The sequence below is a fragment of the Monocercomonoides exilis genome (genome assembly GCF_001643675.1).
Source record: "Monocercomonoides exilis strain PA203 chromosome Unknown scaffold5-2102611, whole genome shotgun sequence".
Taxonomy (NCBI): domain Eukaryota; phylum Preaxostyla; order Oxymonadida; family Polymastigidae; genus Monocercomonoides; species Monocercomonoides exilis.
Genome location: NW_027150550.1, coordinates 1,632,959 through 1,653,462, shown reverse-complemented (window position 1 = coordinate 1,653,462; position 20,504 = coordinate 1,632,959). Strand labels below are relative to the sequence as shown.

Below are 20,504 nucleotides of genomic sequence, written 5' to 3'. Positions count from 1 at the left end.
TGTTGGTATGGGAAACACGTTGGTGTTTTCATCAAATTGGAAACAGAAAAGAGAAAAAGAGCTGTTTTTTGAGGAGATGAAAGAAATCATTGAAAATGAAGAAGAACACAGAAATCTGACAAAACAAACATTTGAATGTTCATGGCAGTTTCAGTTCATCAGAAGTTTTGAAAAAGGGGGTTGCAGATGAGCTGAATTTTGTGAGAGTGGTTTCAAGAGAACTGGATGAGGCGATGAGGAAGGTGGATTTGAATAAGAAAGAAGATGACAAAGAAGGAAAAGAAAAGGAAGATGAATGGGATCAATTCGAAACTTCCATTTTTCTTGATGAAAATGAAAGATGAAGAAAACATCAAGTTCACAACAAGCATGACAAGACAGTGCTGAAAAGCAGGAGTGAATAAAAGTGAATCATTAGACAAGTTTCTCACTTTTTGTAATAGAAACTGCAATAATTAGAGACTTAAGCATTGAAGCTTTGTTGAAAGGCAACGTTGCGGACTGGATATCATAGGAAATGCAGAAATCACGACTGAATGACAAAGAAGTTTGTTGTTGTCGTGAACATTATTCGGAATTCTTTCAATCTTCTTTTCAGAAAAGGCAGATAATGAAGCTGATGAAGCAAAAAGAAAGGCAGTGAAAAAAGAGATAGCTGAAAAGCTGATAGAAGAAGGATTTCAAGATTTCATAATTAGATGACTCGATTGACAGATTAAGAGGATATTTTGATTCAATGGTTTCATGCAAAATAACTTGTGTGTCTTTTCCAAGCCTTTGTGTAGAGAATGTTTGATGAAAAGTTCGTTCATCTCACTGTCGACTGGAAAAAGAAGAAAGTCAAAACAAAAACAAAAAAGAAAACCTTAATCATATTAAAAAAGGAAAAAGTCAAAGAAACCCATCTGGCTTGTTCATTGACTCGAATATCAAAACTTATGAAGTTTTATTAAGAACAAAAAATCGTTCCTGATAGCAAAAGGAAAAGAATAAATTATGTGCTTTCATTTTTTTTATATTTTTGACTCATGAATTATCATTAACAGCTAAACGAAATGTGATATTCGGTGAAACAAAAAACTTCCCACAAAAAAGCTTCAACAGAGCAGAAATGGAAACATTTCACATGAAATGGAATAAATAATTTCTCCAGAGTTGTGAAGAGAAAAACCGTTTTCTGTTCGAGCTGCAATTTACAAATGATGCAAATATGAAAGAAGCTGCTTTGGAAAACATAACCCAGAAGATGAATATTAATGTGCTTGCTGCAATAGGGTTTTATCACCTGTGCATCCATGTTGGAAGAATGACAATGGCAAGAGAGATAGGACCATAATTTTTTTGGAACTTAGAAAAATGTGTATGTCGAATTTGATCAAAGTTCAGAAGAAAAGAAAGACTTTAAGCTGACACACTGTGTACAGAGCAGGATGGAATGCAGATTTTCAAATTTGATTCCTTTTCGCTATCTGTTTTCGCAAATATCAACTTCGGCCATATCTTCATCATCCACTCAAACTTCCAGTTCTTGTCCTTGTCATGGATTTTACAGCACTGAAAAAGACACTCACGTGGTGTTTGTTCTGTAAGTGAATAATGTTCCTGAAAAGAAATTGTGAGCTGAAAGTGAAGGAGAAATATTTGAAAAAGAGTGGAGAAGAAGATGGAAGGAGCGATTGGAACAGCAGGAAAAAAGATGGTAATATTTTCGGGAGAAACGCAGATGAAGGTGATTAATCAATCTCTTTGTTCAGCTTCAAGAACGATAATAATATATGTGCATTGGAGAAAAAGAAAGGGATGTTTTCTTTATCTCTCACGATAATTTCAAAAAGGTTTAAAGAAATTGAGATTTACGAATTGATGAAAGTGAGAGAGCTTTTAAAATGAATTGCAGAGTTTGAGGGAACCCCGTGAACATAATGTATTTGATTTGCATTGGAACAAGCCGTTTTGTCAATGCTTTCTTGAGCAGATTGTGCATCCATAGCTGGATTTTTCAATTGCTGTTGGTGTATAACAGCAGTGAAAGATGATGATCCAGTCATTCGCATGCCCTGGAAGGAGGAGGGAGAAGAAAAGTGTACGACATATGACGAGAATGAAGCTGGAACAGCAAAAGTTTCTTTTTCTGTCGATTGAAACATTTCCTCGAGAGAATGTTTAAAAGGATCCATCACTGCCATTTGATGTTGTCATTCCTTATATGTGTGGAATTTCCCACAAAGAGCAATGCAGAAGCTTGGTACAAATATACAGATGAAGATACTCCTTCCATTGCAACTTGGGGAGAAACTTGGAAGAGACTGTTGGAGATGACCGGCAAGAGGCCAGTTTTGGAGAACCTAATTTTTTCGTTAAACCCATGAATAAATAGCTAAAAAAAAAAATGCAATGTTTACATATTGTAAATACATTATGAAAACAATAACCTATTGATCAAAACGAAAAATGATTGAATGGTTTTTTATTCAAATCTATAGTTTTTCGATACTTTTTTCAAACTTTTATAAAAATACTCAAATTGATTAATTATCAACCCTAACATTCACAAATAGCCCTTTAAAACTAATTATATAACCTTTAAATGGTATTTTATTGTTTCAAAAACAACTTGTCGAAAATTTCATTTAGGGTTATTATTTTATCTTGACACTTTTTCTTTATTCTGACTTTAAAAAATGAAGTGCAAAACGTTCAAAAATCAACATGATTAAATGAAAACAAAATCAGAATTAATTCCTCTGAAAACTTTCCTTTTTCCTTCGGTTCAATTTAATGAATTATCTTTCTTTTAATTGACAGAACCATCGTTTAAACAAGAAGAAATCAACTTTTTATTTTTTTCTTATCATCTGCAACAGTCTTCTCTTCATCTTTCTCCTTTTCATCCATTTCATTTTTCCTTTCAATATTCATTTTCAAATGGGTTTCCCATTTCTCTAAAAGATTTTCGTCGGTTATCACTTTTCCATAAAAGTTGAATCAATTTCTTCTGGATGGAAGAGGGTAAATTGAAGATTCTGGCAGTTTCAAAAGAACTGGCCCAGAAGAATTGTGAAGAACACCACTGCAGACATAAACTTTCTGAATAACAGAAGGAGATTATACAGTGTGGATGGCTTGAGGCAGGGCGTCGGAAATTGCTGCTCGTTTGGAGGAAGATGAAGAAAAAGATGGAGCCTCAAATCTATTTGTCAATTCAGATTTGAACACAGCAAACACTCCTCTGTCCAGTGGTTGACAGAGGTGTGTGCTGTGTGGCACGAAGGTTAAAACGTCGACTTGTTGTTTTTGGAATTCTCGCCAGATCGATGGATCTGCACGAGATGCATGCGAATCAAGAAGGAGAAGAATGTGTTCGTTTTCAAGTGACATGCGCTTTCTTCTTTTGATGATAGAAAGAAGAAGAACTGTGAGAGCATCCCTTTCAAGGCACACGTTTTCCATCCAGCTGCTTTCATTTGCCCATATTTCCAGCGTTGGGGATCACAGTCTTTTCAGCTCTTCTGGCAGCTTTGCACTTGGCCACATAATGACAGAAGGAAAGGCATATCCATCCGCTGCAACAGCTGCCACGAATGTTGAATTAATCATTCTTGGTGGTTCCTTTCGTAAAACCTGCTTTTGTGTCTGCTGTGTGCACAACAAGCTGTTTTGAATCTGTAAGAACGCACGTTGAAGATTCGTCGATACTTATAATAAAAGCTGGATTGAAACTGTATTTTTCATGCAGCTCGTCGATTGTTTTAGACTTGGGTTTTAAAACACTTCTGCACGAAACAGCCAGTCTGTTGATGTCCAAATTCTTCAGCGCTCCAGTCATCAGCTCAGGATGATGCTTGACAAGTCCATATGTCGTATACATTGAAACTTCGGTAAATGGTGCATATTCATCTTCGTTTTCATCAAAAACTTTTTCCATCAGAAAAACAAATGATTAAAACATGCAAATAAAAATAAAACATACAAATTCTCTTGTTTGTTTAAAGACAAACATGTACCAGTCTTCGCCTCAATGTGAATAATGTCTAATACTCTTTGCTCCTTTTCTCCCACTCCTGCTGCAGGTCTGCCCACTTTTCCAACAAGCATTCCTTTTCTCAGCGCTCTAACTGCGTTCTTTATTCCAGTACGACAAAATTCTTTTGAATTAATAGTATCCGTTATGCAAACAACTCCATCTACAATGATGTGAACCATTCGCTCCGGCTGACTGTGAAATTTCTTGTTCTTGAGCGAAGTCATTGAGCGATGCAGTTTTTTCTGACCATTTTTCAATTTTGTTTTTGTAGATATTTTCATTCTTTTAATTATATTTTTTAGATCATAATAATTTTTTATTTTTTTATTGAAATGAAATGAAAAAATTTTGAAAAATAACATTTTTGACAAACTGAAGGTTTGATGCCCCATGTAACCTTCCAATTCCACACAGAAGTTCAATGAAGGGGCTCAACACCCCTTCTCCCCCCATGCGAAATTAGGTTTGTTTCAAAATGTGTTAACAGTGGGTGCTTAACCCGATCCGAGTGCAAAACCCGATCCTTTTTCCTAACTTTTCTGAATCACTTGTTTGACTGAAACTTTCATTTTTTGGTATTGATTGGCTTGATTTCTTGCAAAATGACTTTTTCATGCAAAACTTGATACTCATGGTATTTCAAAAGTCTTCAATCAAATTAAACAAAATTCACAAATCCGTTGCAATTTCCTTTTGAAATTCAATTTTTTGAATAAAAACTTGTCAAAGATTCCTCTGTTGTTTTTTCTGTTTCTTTTGCATGCTTTGAAAAGATGGAATGAAAGGAATAAGATAAAAATAAGCTCAGCAAAGGTAACTCTCATTATGAGAAAATTGTTATGAACGTTTTTCGAAAATATTATTTCGAAATTTTCAATTTTTCATAATTTTTTTCTCTGATTTTCTTTTCTTTCTTGTAACAAACAGGTGAAAGCAATCTCAGAGGCTTCAAGAATTTTTCTTCCTTAACTTTGTGAGCTTTTTTGACAGTGTCTTCGTTATCATCATTGCGAATGCGGATCTTTTTTCTGCTCCTTGCAATCTTTTCACGAATCTGTTTCTGTTCGTTTTCTTCTGTCAGGATCCAAAATTCTTTTCTGGAATGTTTTGGTGAACATTTTTTATCTTTTGTCATGTTTTTTGTAATTTTTGCTTGTTCTTATTGCTCTTGAAGATAATGCAAATGATTCAATGCATGCTTTATTTGATCCTCTAATTCATCAAGTGATTTTTTGTTTATTGTTTTTTTGTCTTCTGAATGTCCATCCAATCCTTTCAAATTTGCTTGCGTCTGAGAAGATGAAGAAGATGTGTCGATGGATGAAGATTGCTCTTTTTTGGAAGACTCGTAATTTCTTTCTTGTTGATTTTCATTTTTTCGTGTTTCCTATTTCGGAGAAAATTCTATAAAAAAGTTTTTCTTTCCATTGAGTAGTTGTTTCGCACGACGAAGATTCTGCGTTGCTATCTGTTTGGGGAGATCCTGCTATTCCTTCCAACACATGAGCTGTTATCACAGACCAAACACCAGTTTTGATAAAAGAGGATCGAATGGTTGATGGAGCTGATGCAGCTGCAACTGCATCAGGAAGTGCTTCTGCTAATGAAGATCTGTAACTGCTTATTGAAAACGTGTTAGGTTACAAAACTTGTTGGAAAGAGTATTTTTCAACTGAGAAAACACACACGAATCGAATGGTTGAAGAAGATGCGTCATGTTTGGAGGGGAGAATTTTTGAAGAATTCATTTTTCTTTTGCAATGTTTGATATGTCCTCATCGAAATGTGTTCGGTGGTTGTCCATTAGCAGAAGAGCTTTGTGTGTTTGAGATGGTTTTGATTTATTGATGATAAGAGGAAACCAGTAATTCAACATGATGGATTTCAATACATCTTTTGTGATCCATCCAGAAGAAGCTGAAATGAAGTGGATGTTGAAATAGGAAAGAGAAGAAAATTCTGAAGGAAGATCTTTCGAAGGCCAAAGAAGATAGCTGGGTAATGATGAACCATCAGCACAAATACACATGCACAAAGTTGAATTAGTCACTTTTAGAGGTGATGGAGGAGCAGGTGAATTTTGTCCTTTGAGGCAAACTACAAGTTTTGAAGTTGTTTCATAAATTGACAAAGATGATTCATCAATATTGTAAATATCACAAGAACTGATATTATGCTCCGAAATGAGAGATGATAATTCAATGAACCAAGCTCTCACTTTGTCGGGTGTTTGTGCTTCAATTTTCTTTATTTCCATTTGTCTGTAAACAGCCTCATGAAGTACGTTACTCCTTTTAAGCAGTTTATAGGCACACTTTTTGTTGATTTTATCGGCTCCTGATCAGCATCTGAACTTTTTTTAAGCAAATCAACACACTAAAATGTGATAATAGATTCGAAAAAAAAACAACAAAACAATCACATTCCATCGATTGAATATCTCCTACACGAACAGTAGCTTGCTCCGACAAAAGAGCCAACATTTGATTCTCAATTGTTTCAAGCTGATTGTTTGTAATTATAAAAGTGTGTCCCTCTCGTCCGATTTCTCTTCCTTCCTTTTCTGCCTTTTTTGCTCGAAGCCAAGCACATTTTGATATAGCTTTATCTTCAACAGCAGTTTGCCATTTAACATAAAAATTTTGTTTAATGGCAAATATTTTTTTTATAGGTGACTCAAAAGCTCGATATTAACTTGCTGCAGGTTCTCCATGTAACTGTAAAGGAGTTACTTCCATGCATTTGATTATTCATTATGGGTTTGATCAACAAGAAATATAAGCTTTTTAGATGCAAGGAAAGTCAAAAAAATGCAAATGACTCGGATTAATGAACTTGATAACTAATTGATAATATGCAAAAACGTTCAAACACTTTTTATTGCTTCATGTATTGAAATATGAAACTTACATAAGTTTTTGATTTTCAGTTAATGAATCGTTTTTGACATTCAAGCTCATCGTTAATGGACTAATAGTTTCTTTCCAATAAAACAGTGAGCACAGTTTGGAATATCCAGTTGATATTCTTTTTTCATTTTGAAAATACTGCTTTTTATTCTTTGTTTAGGATATGGTTTTGCACTTAGATCGGGTTAAGCACCCACTGTATTTTTTTCAATTGAATTCATATGAGACAAAATATTTGACTTCAGGCATTTTAATTGAAATATTATGCACATAAGATGAACTTTTAATGATCAAAAAAATATGAATGAAATGGGTTAATTTTTTGTAATATTTGTGATATCACATAACACTGTGTTGTGATATCAACAGGTCCAGTTTTAGGATTTGAGAATCTTATTTATTTTGAAATCTGCTAAAGTGTAATAATGTTAAAAGTGTCTCAATTTTATCGCTTACAACATTTTAAACTTTATCAGATTTCAAAAAATTTTTGATTTTCTTATCTGTTAACAGGCATCGTAGAAATGAAAACATAAACTTGGGTGATTTTTTTTGAAATCATAAAAAAAGATCAAAAATCGAAAAAATAAAATCTATTGTGGTATTTATTGATCAAAGAGTCAAATTGATTTTTTGCAAGTATTTTGCTTTTATTTCTGTAAAATATATTTGTTTTATTCATAAGAACAAAAAAACATACCTTTTTTCATCAAGAAGAGTTTTTTGATCAAGTTTCAAAAAAAAAATGAAAAATCAATCTTTAAAAGGAAAATAGATATTTCTAAACTGGAAAAACAAAACATTGAAAAGAAAAAATTAAAAATAAGAACAGAAAAAACGAAAAGAAAACAAAATTATTGAAACCAATTTATAAATAATAGTTATTTCTCTTTTTTCTTTTCGTCTATGAACAGCTAACAAATTTCCTTTCCTTTTATTCGGTTCAGCAGCTTCATCAAACATAAACAGATTTAGTGGAATATTGGATTAACCCAAATTCATAAGCTTGTTCCCTCACATTACACTGAATAAAATTGGAGCAAACAATGGAGCCGATGCTGATGGCTGTGGTTAAACAAAGCAAAACACTTGCTCCATTATCGAGTATGCCCTCAACGGCTTCATTTCCCTCCTCCAAGACGCCTCCCTCACCCTCCTTTCCTCAACATTTGTTCCTCTTCACATACTGACCTTCAGCGAAGTTGATACAAAAATCATTGATAACGATGAACTTTATCTGATCCTCAAATTAATTCTTTCGTTTTTCATATCATTGAAAAATTCTTGAGATTTCATCTTCTTTTCAACTGAAGAACTCATCATCACTTGTGTTTCGAGAGGTACAACATCAGCTCACATAGAAATATTTCTTCGTCATTCCCTCATCTAATTTTTCTTCTCCATCAACTACAAATTAAGCTCATGAAAAAAGATTCATTGCTGTCGTATCTTCAAAAGAAAGATATTCATATATATCAGACAATTTTCTTCAGATTATATTTTCTTCACCTTTCCGATTTCAACTTGTTCGTATCATATTAGAGCAAGAATCTCATATAATTTCTCTTCAAATAAGCCTTTTCCTCAAAATTGCTCTCCCTTATCGTTTCATTTCCAACAATTCACTGTGGTTTCGCTGTTGCGTAATCTGCAGAAGGCTATTTTGGAACCCATCCATTTCAAACAAAAATTGCTTCAATACTTTTTCTTTTCACTTCAAATGCTTCATCTTCCAAATGAAAAAGTCAGATTCGATCTCCTTCCTTTGATGAATGTATTTTGATCGGATATTCCAGATCAAAATTATTCATTTCATTGACGTGTTAGGTTGGTTGAAATTCTATTTCAGAATAAATAATTATCTGTGCTTCTGAATAGGAATGAAAGAAGAGGCCTGATGATGAATTTGACGGTAGCTGAATGAAAGAGAAGGAGACGAAGATAGAGCAGGAAGTGAGAGTAGAGAAAGAGAGCCAGGAGCTGCAGGACTAGCAGAAGATGAAAGTTTAGCGTGGTATTGCTGTGAAGGAGATAGAGATGTTCTCAGAGAAGGAGAAGATTGCTGTTGAATGTTAATTAACAAGGACGAATTGACAAGTGATGAAGTAAAATGAGAAAGAAGATGAAGAGAAATATTTGTTTTTGCAGCAAAATCAGCAGCTGAATCAAAAGGCGCTACCAAATTGAGAGCAGTGTATTTCTTCATCAAATCCATCTCCATTGAATTCTTCTTCAACGTGAAGAAAGACTCAAATTTTGAGAACGACATCGACGAAAAGAGTTTTGACAGGACATCTCTTCTCCCAGGTCCATTTTTCTGACTGAAGGTTCTCATTCCTCTTCCTCTTCTCAACTCCGCTCGGTTCTGCCTCAGCCCGCTCTTCAGCGCGCTCATCAGATCCAACCGAGTTCTTGTCGGCCTCGTATCGACAACTGCAAACACAGGCACTTTTCGCATCTTCCACACAAATTGCCCGTTTTCTTCACTTTTGATTCGCGCATAGCGTCAGGGCACATCCAGTTCATCGCTCAAATCTACAAAGTCAGAATTCGCTAAATCATTCAGCATGCAGTCCAATTTCCGCTCTCTTGTCAAAAATGGCGTTTGGCTTTCTTTCGCCTCTTGCTGCTCCGCGCTGACAATTTTGTTCTCCTTCTGGTTGATCTGTGTGACTGTCTCAAGGTGTGGTTGAAGCATTCCTTGGATTCTGCTTAACAAATTCTTGTCATTTTCTCCATTTTCCTGATCTCCCGCTCTTCTTTCTCATTCCTCTTTTTTTGTATTTCCTGTTGTTTCATCAGCCGAAGCAGTTATTCTCTCTGATCATCTGATTTCAATGAATAAAACGTGATCTTCGCCTCTTCATCTTCCACTTTCCCTTTCTCATTCTGAAACTCATCTTGCATCTCCCTTGTCACTTCTTTGTTCAAATTCTTCATTCCCATAACACCCAACTTAACCCCTTCTCCCCCTCCTCCTCCAACAGCAGGTGACAGTAGCATTGTTGCTGCACCAACATCTCCTCTCTCCATCTCCATCCTCCGTCCATTCGCTTCCCTCGCGTGAAGTGTATCGTTCCAAAGGCTCCTCTTTCTGAAGAATATTGTTTTGGCTTTGGAGAATGTGAAGATGGAGGAGAGGGAGTTGTTTTTGCTGCTTTTGCTATGAAAGAGGCTCGGGCTTTGGCTCATTGGAATGTATTTCGTCTTTTCTGCAATTTCTAATTGATTCTTTGGTGTTTGTATTCTTTTCTGCTTCTGTTTGATTATCTTTGCTTCTGAAGCAGCTTCTTTGGGGTTGTTCATTGAATCCTCTAAAATCACTTCTTTATCATCATCTTTCGTGTTATCTTCATATCCTTTCTCTTCTTCCTTGTTTCCATTTTCATTCTAAGAATTATTCACTTCGTTCTCTTCTTTCTCACCTTCTTTTCCATCTCCCTCACTTTTTGCAGCATTCACACTCATTTCTGGTCTTTTAATCGATTCATCAATCGGTGCTGGAGAAAACAGCAGGTTTGGTCTGACCATCAAAAGCACCTCATTCACAGCAGAATCACGTTGAAGCTCAAGTGCTTGGAAATACCGCTAAATCAAATACTGTTTTTCTCTCTGTTTGTGTGTTATCTCTTCACTCTTCTTCATCTCCCAAATGGAGCTGTCGGAAAGGCATTCACTATCTTCATTTTTCTTCATTTTTTTCAAAGATTCTCTTCCAGTCAATGATAAACTCTCGTTTTCTTCTGTTTTTAATTTATTTTCATTTTGATCATCATAGTTATTTTCATCATTTGTAGATTTCAATGCCTTTCTCATCTTAATCAGTTCTCTTATCCTTCTCTTCTCTCTTCTCTCGTTCCTTCGCTCTCTCACTTTCTCTCTTCCTTTTCTCCAGATTCTCCTAATACCGCTCCACCATCCGAAACTCGGCAAACAGCAGCAGTGCCTCAAACACATCTTGTGAAAGAACAAAATATTGTCTTTTCCTTCTTCTTCCGAACTGCTGCCTCATCCTCCTCATCTGCTGCTCTTCGCTTGTTAGAAATCTGTTTCTAGAAGAGCGAAGCAACGAGGAAGAAGAAGAAGAAGAAGAAGAAGAAGAAGAAGAAGAAGAAGAAGAAGAAGAAGAAGAACGTGAAACGCCAGAAGCAGCAGCCACTTGTGCACAGCGATTGAGATAGCGTCGGCGGAGGAGGGGATGCATTGCTCTTATGCGGCGCGCCATAGCAATTTCAGAACGATGAGGCGGTTTGGGGTGGAGAGAGAGGTCAGTTACTGCTGGAGAAGATGGGGATGATGAAGATGAAGATGAGTAAGATGAAGATGAAGGAGAGGGAGAAGGAGATGATTAAGGAAGAGAAAGAAAAGATTCATTCGGCAATGAAGAAGAAGATGTGCCTGTTGATGTGCCAACGCAAGCAATTGAATGAATCAAAAAGGTTTGTGTCGAATTTTGATTGCTTTTTCTCTGTCTTTGTCTTCGAGGCACATAAGATGGATTCTGAAGGGTAGCTTCTTGTGGCGGAAGGATCACAGGAAGAGGCAGACGTGGCGCATGTTTTCTTTTGAAGTCTTCGATAATTTCGTCGATTTCTGCTTTTTCAGCTCTTTCTTGTGAAGAATTCACTTCTGACTGTTCGGATGAAGAGGAAGATGAAGAAAAATATGATGATGATGATGATTTCTGTATTGATGTCAATGATAATGCTTATTTCAATGACGATGCCTGTTCTGTTTCATTTGTCTGTTTCTATCTCATAAACATTCGCACACCGGAAACACACATTCTTCTGTCAAATCGTCTGTCATTGGAATAATCTGCAACCAAATGCCGAAGGCTCTCGTTTTCGCTGATTGGAGCTAAGGAGTGGCAGAAGCGATGATTTGATGCAAGAGCAGCTTCAGAACAGAATTTGGCGTAGAAGAAGAGGCTGAAGAAGAAAGTGTTGATATTTCATCTGCATTGCTCCACATCTCTTTGTCTTCATCTTCAGTCTTTTCAATTTCTCTTCCTTCTTTTTCACTTTTTCTCTCTCCTTCTCTCTTCCTCCTTCTTTCTCTAAATAACCTCCATATCATTAATGAATTTCTCATTTGGGAACAATAATTTCTTCAACTCATCATCCGACGCTGCTGTTAGCAATATAAAATAAATGATACAAAACACTCCATTTTTCTGTCTATTGTCTTTTTGTTAATAAATACCTGTGCTTGAAACGCCCAGCAGCGGTGGTGCAAAGTTTGGAGAGAGGAAGGAAGAGACGACGTTATTGATTAAGGAATGCGCTTCAGGCGTGAAAACATATGAATACGATGGGAAGAATTGAGCGATCTGTTCATTGATGTCATTTTGGTGAAAGGAGGTTCTTGCAAAAGAAGAAGAACGTTGGGATGAGTTGGAAGATGTTGAAGATCTGTAAAAATCCACAAATTGATGGCTCGTGGCAGCTATATTTGTGCTTGTGATGTTTCACAAAAAAAAATGTTCTATCTGTCGAGGATATTTGAGGAAAGAGAGCATTTGATGGAAGCTGAAATCATTTATTGAGGAAAAGTGAGAAAGAAGAGAGGAAGAGAAGGAGATCTGTGGTGTTTGAATGGAGTGTCATTGTCAGAAGATAAGGAGTGACATTGAAAGAGGAGAACTTTTATTGGAAAGAGAAGATAATTCCTGCATTTTGAGAAGCGCACATGACTTATTCGATCATGGAAACCACAAAGCTGTTTGTGTATAACTGATTTGAGAAGGAAGAAGAAGAAGAAGGCATTGATGACGAAGAGAAGAAATGTTTAGTGGTCTGTGAGAAGAGGAATTCTCGTTTCATGTGGAATGAACAGTCAGCTGCAACACAGAGACAATAGTAGAAGCCAAATGAGCAGAAGAGGGTTCCTGGTTCAGTCTTTTTCATCAGCTCTGACTCCAATGATGATAGAAATGATGTGAAGCGACTGTGGAAGAGACGCGTCGCCCAATCAAAGAAAAAGAAGCTGTATAAAAAACATGAAAAGAGGTGGTTCATATGTTTACGTATCAATTAATTGAAAAAATTAAAATGAGGGTTTGAAAAGTTAAAAAAATAAAAACAAGAAATATGATAAAAACAATGAAAACAATAAGATAAAAATATGACAAACATTATTAAATGAGGAATTGTGCCTTCATCGTGCCTCACACAGAGTTTAATGGAGATTGTTTGTGTGATTCACAACAGAGTTGATTGATTAAACGTCCAATGATTTTTATGCGGAAGCAGTTCAAGCAAGAAATTCAATGAAGATTGCAAATAAGCGCGTTCATAAAATGACCGATTCGATCAACTCACAAGAAAATGAGGAAGTTCATAATAAATGATGGAAAAAAGTTCTGAAAATTTCAAAAATTCAAAAATACATTAAAAAATAAATACACAATAATTTTTTGTTATTATTAAAAGAAAAATTCAACTCACACCACATCGCTTCAGATCTTCTCCATTGCAAAAGTCGATCCGTCTGGAACTCTTTTCTTTTCTCTCGCTGAGTTAAGAATTTCCTCCGCCTCCTTCACCATCTCCGCTTTCCTGACTTATCTCTTCTTCGAGAAATTTGGCAACATTGAATGGAAAAACTCAATTTCCACGATAATTGCTGTATTCACTTTCTGTTCTTGCAAATCTTGATGCTCTGCGCTCACTCAACTTCGACTCTTCATTAAACTCCTCCTGTGATATAAATTATGTCTTTTTTTCTTTTGCAATCCCCTTCGGTTTGATGATCTTCTTCTTCGCAAGCATATCTGCTCCGCTCGACACAAACAGCTTCAAATCAAGAACAGACAGACTTATCCATCTGATGCTTCCATTGCTTCCTCTTCCTCTTCTGCTTCTGCCACATTCATCATTAACTGGTCTGCGTGTTGTGACTCATATTCAATCCACGAAGCATCCACATTCTCTTCTGTTGCATCTTCTCAGGCTGTGCGGAAAACCGTTCAGGTTAGAGAACTTTGCAAAGGAGTCCTCACCTAAAATGAGTTGGTCGTTTGTCGTTCACTTCTCATCGACAGTGAGTATGCAGTCGCAAACAATTCAGTTCTTGTTCAGCGCATAGAATAGGTTCGTGTCCACTTCCTGCACCGCACACAAAAAAAACAGCAAGCACTCGATGTTCGCCTGAAGTATCCTCTTCGGCTTCTCCTGCTGCAGCCTAATGAACAAGTTCATAGCATGCTGAGGATCAGACAAAGGCGGTGGGGCAAGCACAAGAGAAGAGATAACGCAGTTAACATGCTGAGTATTCTTCACATAAAGTGTTTATGGAAGATGTTGGCCTTCTCCTCTTTGTCATCTGCCTCGTCCCGCTTGTCAAATATCCTTTAAACCACAGACACTCTTGACACCATTCCTCTCCTCCTTTCCTCAGGACTCTTATTCCTTGTTCCTCATTCTTCTTCTCCTTCAGGAGCGATTGCAGATGGCAGATCTTGTCCAAGTTTTTATCCTTTGTTTCCTCAAATCGCATCTACTTCAGCTGAATACGATTTGTGACTGGAATTAATGATAAATCCTTTTGCTCCATCCTTCCATTTAGCCTCCTCAGCCATCTGTGCCTTTGTGAAATTTTTCTGTTTCTTTTCTTTTCTTTTCTGCCCCTCTTTTTCGTTCTCAATCTCTATTTCTGTTGCTCCTTCCACTTCCTCGTTTTCCCAAACCTGTTCCATTACCTTCCTCCTGCTCCTCTTTTTTCATTTCTTCAGTACCCTCATAGCATTATTCTCTGGAAGAACCTGTTTCAAACATTTCATCAAATTCACGAGTTCGATGAACTGCTGTTCGATGATCTCGTGTCTTTGGTTTTGATCTATTCAAGCAGCTCCATCTTCTGCATCATCTCCTATTGCGAAGATGAAAAAACTATTATGCAACAAATGAAACTTATACAAAAAAGACATTATTACAACCATGACGAAAATTGCGGGAAAAAATTAAAAAATAAAAAATCGAAAGGAAAAATAAGAATACGAAGATGATGCTTGTGAAGATTATTGGCAATTCAATTGCAAAACTTTCATATTAAATTACAAAGGCAATATTCATCAACTGAACGAAATATTTGAAAATTGATTTATCTTATATTCTTTCAAAAAATTTTATTAATTGAAAAGATCATGGCGTTTTTGGCATTTCAATTTTTTGCTCAAAACATCATTATATTAAACTATCAGCTCATTAAGCATAGAAAAAACCACTTTCAATGTTGACCAAAATGCACAAATAATTTGGTTTTTTTATGATCATTAATTTTGGAAATGTGATTTTTGTTTGTATATTATTCATTTCATTTGTGAATATTATTGCTTTATTAATGCTTACAAGTCATCAGAAAATAGTTTTATTATTTTAATCGTTCAATTTGAGATTTTTATTAAATCTGAAACATAAATTTCTCATTTGAGCAAAATTATTTATATTTGTTATTGTTTATCGAAAGTTTTATATTGAAAATTCAATTAAAACAATAATTGTTGAGCTGTTAAACTTTTATAAATTGATTATAATTCCATAATAAATTGTGATAATCACTAAAATGTCATTTTCAAATCAAGAGTCAACTCTAAATTCACGATGCAACGTTCTGTGGAAAGAAATTCAACGCATCGGTGGAGATGACGTTGATTCATTGCTTGTCTATCTTTTTTACAACTACAGAAAATCATCGTCAGTAATTAATGATTTACTGAAATCCTTGAATGGTTTCAACTTAAAAATTTTTTGATTGAAAATAACTTATATTTTTCTCTAATAATATTTATTTCAAATTAATATTTATTTTTTTAATTTTATGAAAACTTAGAATATTACGAAATACTTCTTAAAGATCTCTCTGTTGTGTACAAGCACGCACAATTGCACACGCAAACTATGATCCTTCAAGCACTGACGCGTAATGCATCATTATCTGAACTTTTGGAATATGGATTCGACATCACTGAAGGAAAGTATAATTATGCAAAACAGACTCTTTCAAAAAACCAAGGATTTTTAATACCAGCACAATTGCCTCACCCACCATCATGCAAAAGTGGTTTGTATAAAATTTTATTATAATTTCTTTTTTTACTGTTTTTTTATTTTTTCATTTATTTATTTTTTATTTTTTTTTCAAGGTCTCAATGAACAAGATTGGGAAAAGGGCAACAATTGGATGTTGGCCCATTCCACTGAAGCATCAACGTCATTGCAATCGTCCAAGAAAAAACCAAGAAAAGTTCCTGATTACGCACTTTTCGTTGAGGAATCTGCATGGGATGATATTATTATTACGGAAAAAAATAATTCAAACAAAAAACAATCTTCGTCATTAAAAAAATTTTTTCCTTCAATCAACAATGCTGATGTTTATCCATCTGCAAAACCTTCTTTTAAAAATTATATCCCATCTTATCTGGTGAACGATCCTATTAGTACTCCACTTCGGGTTGAAAGAAGGACAACAAAAAGCAAACAAAATAATTCACTTCATCACAGTCGAACTTCTCCGTCACCAATACCATTGCATAAATTAATAAAACAAAAAACTCCAAAGTCATCATCGTCTTCCTCTTCTTCCTCTTCTTCCCCTTCTTCCTCTTCTTCCCCTTCTTCCTCCTCTTCCTCCTCTTCCTCCTCTTCTTCTTCATCTCCTTCATCTCCTTCTTCTTCTTCTTCCTCCTCCTCCTCTTCCTCTTCCTCCTCCTCCTCCTCTTCTTCTACTTTTTCTTTTTCTTCTTCTTCTTCCACTCCTCCGCCTCTTCCTTTTGCCTCTGCTACTCAAACTCCTGTGAGAGATTCTCATCATTCCAGACACTCTTCCCGCTCTTCTCACTCGTCTCATTCTTCTTTATCTTCTTCTTCTTCTCCCTTTTTTTCTTCCTCTTCCTCCTCTTCCTCCTCTTCCTCTTCTTCCTCCTCTTCCTCCACTCCTCATTCATCTTCCTCTTCGATAAAAATTAAAAGAAAAGAAGCAGTCAATTCTTTTCCAACAGATAAAGCAATTTCATCTGTTAACAACGAAAATATTTGGGTTAGTGGTCAATTGATTGAATATGCCACTTCTCCCACTCTTATTCCTCCACTGGCATTTCAAAATCTTCTCTCAACATTTCCAAAAAATAATGACATTTCAATTACTCCATCACAATCACCTCAATCAAATCAAAACGAATTAACAAACAATAATAGATCATTAAAAAACATTTCAAATAACAACACAATGAATCTTCATCCTTCTAATCCGTTAACATCTCCATTTCCTTCATCACATTCACAAAACTTAACAAACATAACAAACACTTGTTTTAAAGGATTAATCAATTTAGGCAACACATGTTATCTTGCCTCTCTTCTTCAGTGTTTTTCTTCAATCACTTCACAAAAACCATCAATCATTTCAAAAACACGCTCAAAACAAACATTATCATTTCAAATGATGAGTATTTGCAATCAAATCCTCAAAGATGGAACAAAAGTGCATTCATGGATCCAATCAGTTGTTAGTAAATGGGAAGACTTTTGTGGGTACCGAAGCAAACAGCAGCAGAATGTGTCAGATGCTTTCAACAATCTTCAAAAACTATTTGAAAAAGACGGATTATTAAAGCATGATAGTTTTAATCCGGTTATAGTTTCACACAGGAAATGCGTCAAATGTCAAAAACTCACATCACAAATCGATGAAATCGAAAACAACGTAATCATCAATTCATCATCTACTCATAAAGGTTTATCTTCTCTATTTTCAACTGAAATATTGGACGGAAAAAACAGCGTCTATTGTCAGGAGTGCAAAGAAAAATGCTGCACAGCTCGGTGGGAGGAAATGACATTATTTCCAGAGGTTCTAGTCCTCTCTCATGAATGCACTGATCCTGCTTGTTCTCCGCCATCTCAAACACTTCTTATTGAGGCTGACAGATCGAACAAACGTTCATTTTGCAAAGGTTTTTCAAGTGAAAATAAAACTTCATTTCGCGACCAAAATAGAGAAACAACATCCTATCACTTAATTGGACAAATCCTTCATAAACAGTTTGATAATAGCAACGGTCATTACATTGCTGTTGTGGAAAGAAAGAAAGGATTGAGCAAGACGTGGATTTCTTGTAACGATGAAAGTGTTTCTGAATTTGATAAAGATAATTGGAATTCATCATGGAAGGATCTTTGTGCACAGGGTTACACTCCTTCACTTTCATTCTACGTTAAAGAAAACTCACTATCAACACATCCAACTATTCAATTTGGTGGTTCCTCTATTTCTTCCTCCTCTTCTCAATATTTAAATAATAACAACACAAACACAGACACAACTCCATCATCATCATTTATCACTCCACCTCATCGAACAACTTCTATTCCTCAATTAACTTCTTCAATCACATCTTCATATGGATTGGAAGCACTGAAAGAAAAAAGAAAGAAAACGGGCATCTTTTCTCCGAATGAAAAGAGATTAATCTTCATGCCCAAAACCAAATTGTGGAAAGAGTTTACAGATGAAACGAATATCAAAGTTTCATTATCTCACTTTTATAAACTTACTTCAAACTTCTCAAAAGCGAAAAGACGAACCGATCTTTGTGGAATGTGTGAGAAGTTGAACTATTTGGAGAACAAACTGAAATCTTCACAAAACAAAAATGGACTTTCTTCTGCTGAGTTTCATACACTCAAACTTCTTCGTCAACATCGTCTTGTTGCAGAAATGCAACGAAAACACTATCAATCGACTGTAGACAATCTGAAAGAGGGAGAAGCAGTCTTCGTCTTCGACTTTAAAGAAAAATGGAAACTCCCCATCAGAAAAAATCAACTTCAACAGGAATTCTTCAATTATCAACAGGTTTCTCAATTCACAATCATCTCTCTTCAAAAAATAAATAATCAACAAATAAAAAGAACATTCAACTTCTTCTCCGACTGCCTCTCAAATGATCACAGATTTGTTATTGAGTGTCTGGAATCTGTGATCAAAAGACACTTCTTCTCAGACACTCACACTTTTAAGTTCTTCTGCGATTCAGGTCCACACAACCGAAATCGCTTCCTTCTTCACTTCATCCTCTCAAAACAATCAAAACTTCTTAAAAAGAAAAACACTCAACTCAACTTCTTCACTGAGCACCACGGAAAGAATATTTGTGATAGTGAATTTGGTGCATTAGTGAATGCTATCGACAATAATCTATCTTCTGAACACATCACTACACTTCATGACTTAATCAACTTCTTCGAAAACAATACGAATGTTTCATCATCTGTTTCATCATCTTCGCAATTGTATATTTTTGAATCATCCTCATCAAACAACTCCCCATCGTCATCATCTATCAAGGAGTGTGTACATGAGAGGTACTTTGAAGAGTACGTACCGTCTCAACAAATTTCATGGCCATCTCTGTCAGTCCCTCACATGAAGGACTACTTATTCTTTGAGCGCAAGGGCTCGTTTGTCTGCGCATCTGCTGTTGGATATCTTCCTCAACGCTCTCTGGTTGCCCTCGAATCTTCAACAATGAAAGAAAAAGTTCAACGTTCAAGAAAGTCGTTTCACTCTGATATCACATCATCTAACTCTTCTCTTCTTTCTCAATCTTCTCAAGATCTTCTTTCAAGAAGATTTGATCTTCTTCTTGACTCTTCATCTTTAAATGAATCTCAAAATTGTATTAATGGTGTCCCTAATTAAGAAACTGGTTGTTGTGTATGCTTAGCTGGCACTCTATCGGAAGGGTGCTGGACATGACTGTTCGTATTAGATATTGCAGCCTTCGGGCTGCTTTATCCGGACCTGGATACGACGAACAGCCTCCCAGGTACACAACAGTTAGAATCCGATTGTTTTCTTACTGTTTCTGTCCCTATAATGTCCCTATTTTCACTTGGTAATAGTCCCGAAATTTATTTATATATGTCTAGATAGAGATTCATTTTTTGATGGGTGTTGTGAAGAGTTTCAATGATTTTTGGATTACATTTTAGGAAAGGAGAATAGCTGAGAGTGTGAAGTGATGTTTCATCACTGTGTCTGCCTTTTTTCTCTGTTGAATATGATCTTTCTGAGTTAGGACAAGAGTAATATCAGAAAGGGGAGAGTGGGTGGAAAACAAAGGGTCAACAGTCAAGTTTGTTTTTGTACCTAAAGTATTTGTATTCTTTTGTGTTTTGAATTGACTATGATACCATGTATTTGTTGATATAGTTATGCTTTTTATTGAATCTTTTATTGTTCATATGAATTGATATTGAATTGACAATCGGGAAATGTTTTGCTGTCGATATGGTAAAAATATTTTCCTTTGAATGTGATGCAACAAGAAAAGAAACTTAAACATTATTTTCTATTTTTAAGATGATTAACATCATGAAGTTCTATAGTTATTTATGTGTTCTATTGTTTTATGATTGTTATCTAATTAGCAATGCATTTATTTTTTGTTTTTCTCATCACTAAATATTCATCAACCGTTGTTGTTCTTTGACAATGAAGATATTGATATCAAAACAGTTATATTTTGAATAGAACAATAATTATAAACATGTTCATTCAAAAAC

General features: G+C 35.4%; 7 protein-coding genes across 7 annotated transcripts; 1 reads left to right on the top strand and 6 right to left on the bottom strand.

Moving 5' to 3' along the window:
- Nucleotides 1-3,489: 3,489 nt before the first annotated feature.
- MONOS_1522 (uncharacterized protein) lies at nucleotides 3,490-4,203 on the bottom strand (the record flags this gene model as incomplete). Its single annotated transcript, XM_067868085.1, has 3 exons — nucleotides 3,490-3,572; nucleotides 3,622-3,915; nucleotides 3,999-4,203. 3 exons carry the CDS (start codon nucleotides 4,201-4,203, stop codon nucleotides 3,490-3,492), a joined length of 582 nt encoding a protein of 193 aa, XP_067734417.1.
- Nucleotides 4,204-8,791: 4,588 nt separating this feature from the next.
- On the bottom strand, nucleotides 8,792-9,391 carry MONOS_1521 (uncharacterized protein; the record flags this gene model as incomplete). Its single annotated transcript, XM_067868075.1, has 1 exon — nucleotides 8,792-9,391. The coding sequence occupies one exon, from the start codon at nucleotides 9,389-9,391 to the stop codon at nucleotides 8,792-8,794; it is 600 nt and encodes a 199-aa protein (XP_067734416.1).
- A 353-nt stretch (nucleotides 9,392-9,744) lies between these two features.
- Nucleotides 9,745-10,239, bottom strand: MONOS_1520 (uncharacterized protein; the record flags this gene model as incomplete). The annotated part of the gene is made up of 1 exon (XM_067868064.1): nucleotides 9,745-10,239. One exon carries the CDS (start codon nucleotides 10,237-10,239, stop codon nucleotides 9,745-9,747), a length of 495 nt encoding a protein of 164 aa, XP_067734415.1.
- A 595-nt stretch (nucleotides 10,240-10,834) lies between these two features.
- Nucleotides 10,835-11,158, bottom strand: MONOS_1519 (uncharacterized protein; the record flags this gene model as incomplete). Its single annotated transcript, XM_067868053.1, has 1 exon — nucleotides 10,835-11,158. The coding sequence occupies one exon, from the start codon at nucleotides 11,156-11,158 to the stop codon at nucleotides 10,835-10,837; it is 324 nt and encodes a 107-aa protein (XP_067734414.1).
- A 123-nt stretch (nucleotides 11,159-11,281) lies between these two features.
- MONOS_1518 (uncharacterized protein) lies at nucleotides 11,282-11,742 on the bottom strand (the record flags this gene model as incomplete). Its single annotated transcript, XM_067868041.1, has 2 exons — nucleotides 11,282-11,617; nucleotides 11,707-11,742. 2 exons carry the CDS (start codon nucleotides 11,740-11,742, stop codon nucleotides 11,282-11,284), a joined length of 372 nt encoding a protein of 123 aa, XP_067734413.1.
- Nucleotides 11,743-13,753: 2,011 nt separating this feature from the next.
- On the bottom strand, nucleotides 13,754-14,433 carry MONOS_17058 (uncharacterized protein; the record flags this gene model as incomplete). The annotated part of the gene is made up of 3 exons (XM_067869940.1): nucleotides 13,754-13,878; nucleotides 13,998-14,111; nucleotides 14,301-14,433. The coding sequence occupies 3 exons, from the start codon at nucleotides 14,431-14,433 to the stop codon at nucleotides 13,754-13,756; spliced, it is 372 nt and encodes a 123-aa protein (XP_067734412.1).
- Nucleotides 14,434-15,498: 1,065 nt separating this feature from the next.
- Nucleotides 15,499-19,638, top strand: MONOS_1517 (putative Ubiquitin carboxyl-terminal hydrolase; the record flags this gene model as incomplete). The annotated part of the gene is made up of 3 exons (XM_067868030.1): nucleotides 15,499-15,664; nucleotides 15,766-15,996; nucleotides 16,079-19,638. 3 exons carry the CDS (start codon nucleotides 15,499-15,501, stop codon nucleotides 19,636-19,638), a joined length of 3,957 nt encoding a protein of 1,318 aa, XP_067734411.1.
- Between the last annotated feature and the right edge of the window lie 866 nt (nucleotides 19,639-20,504).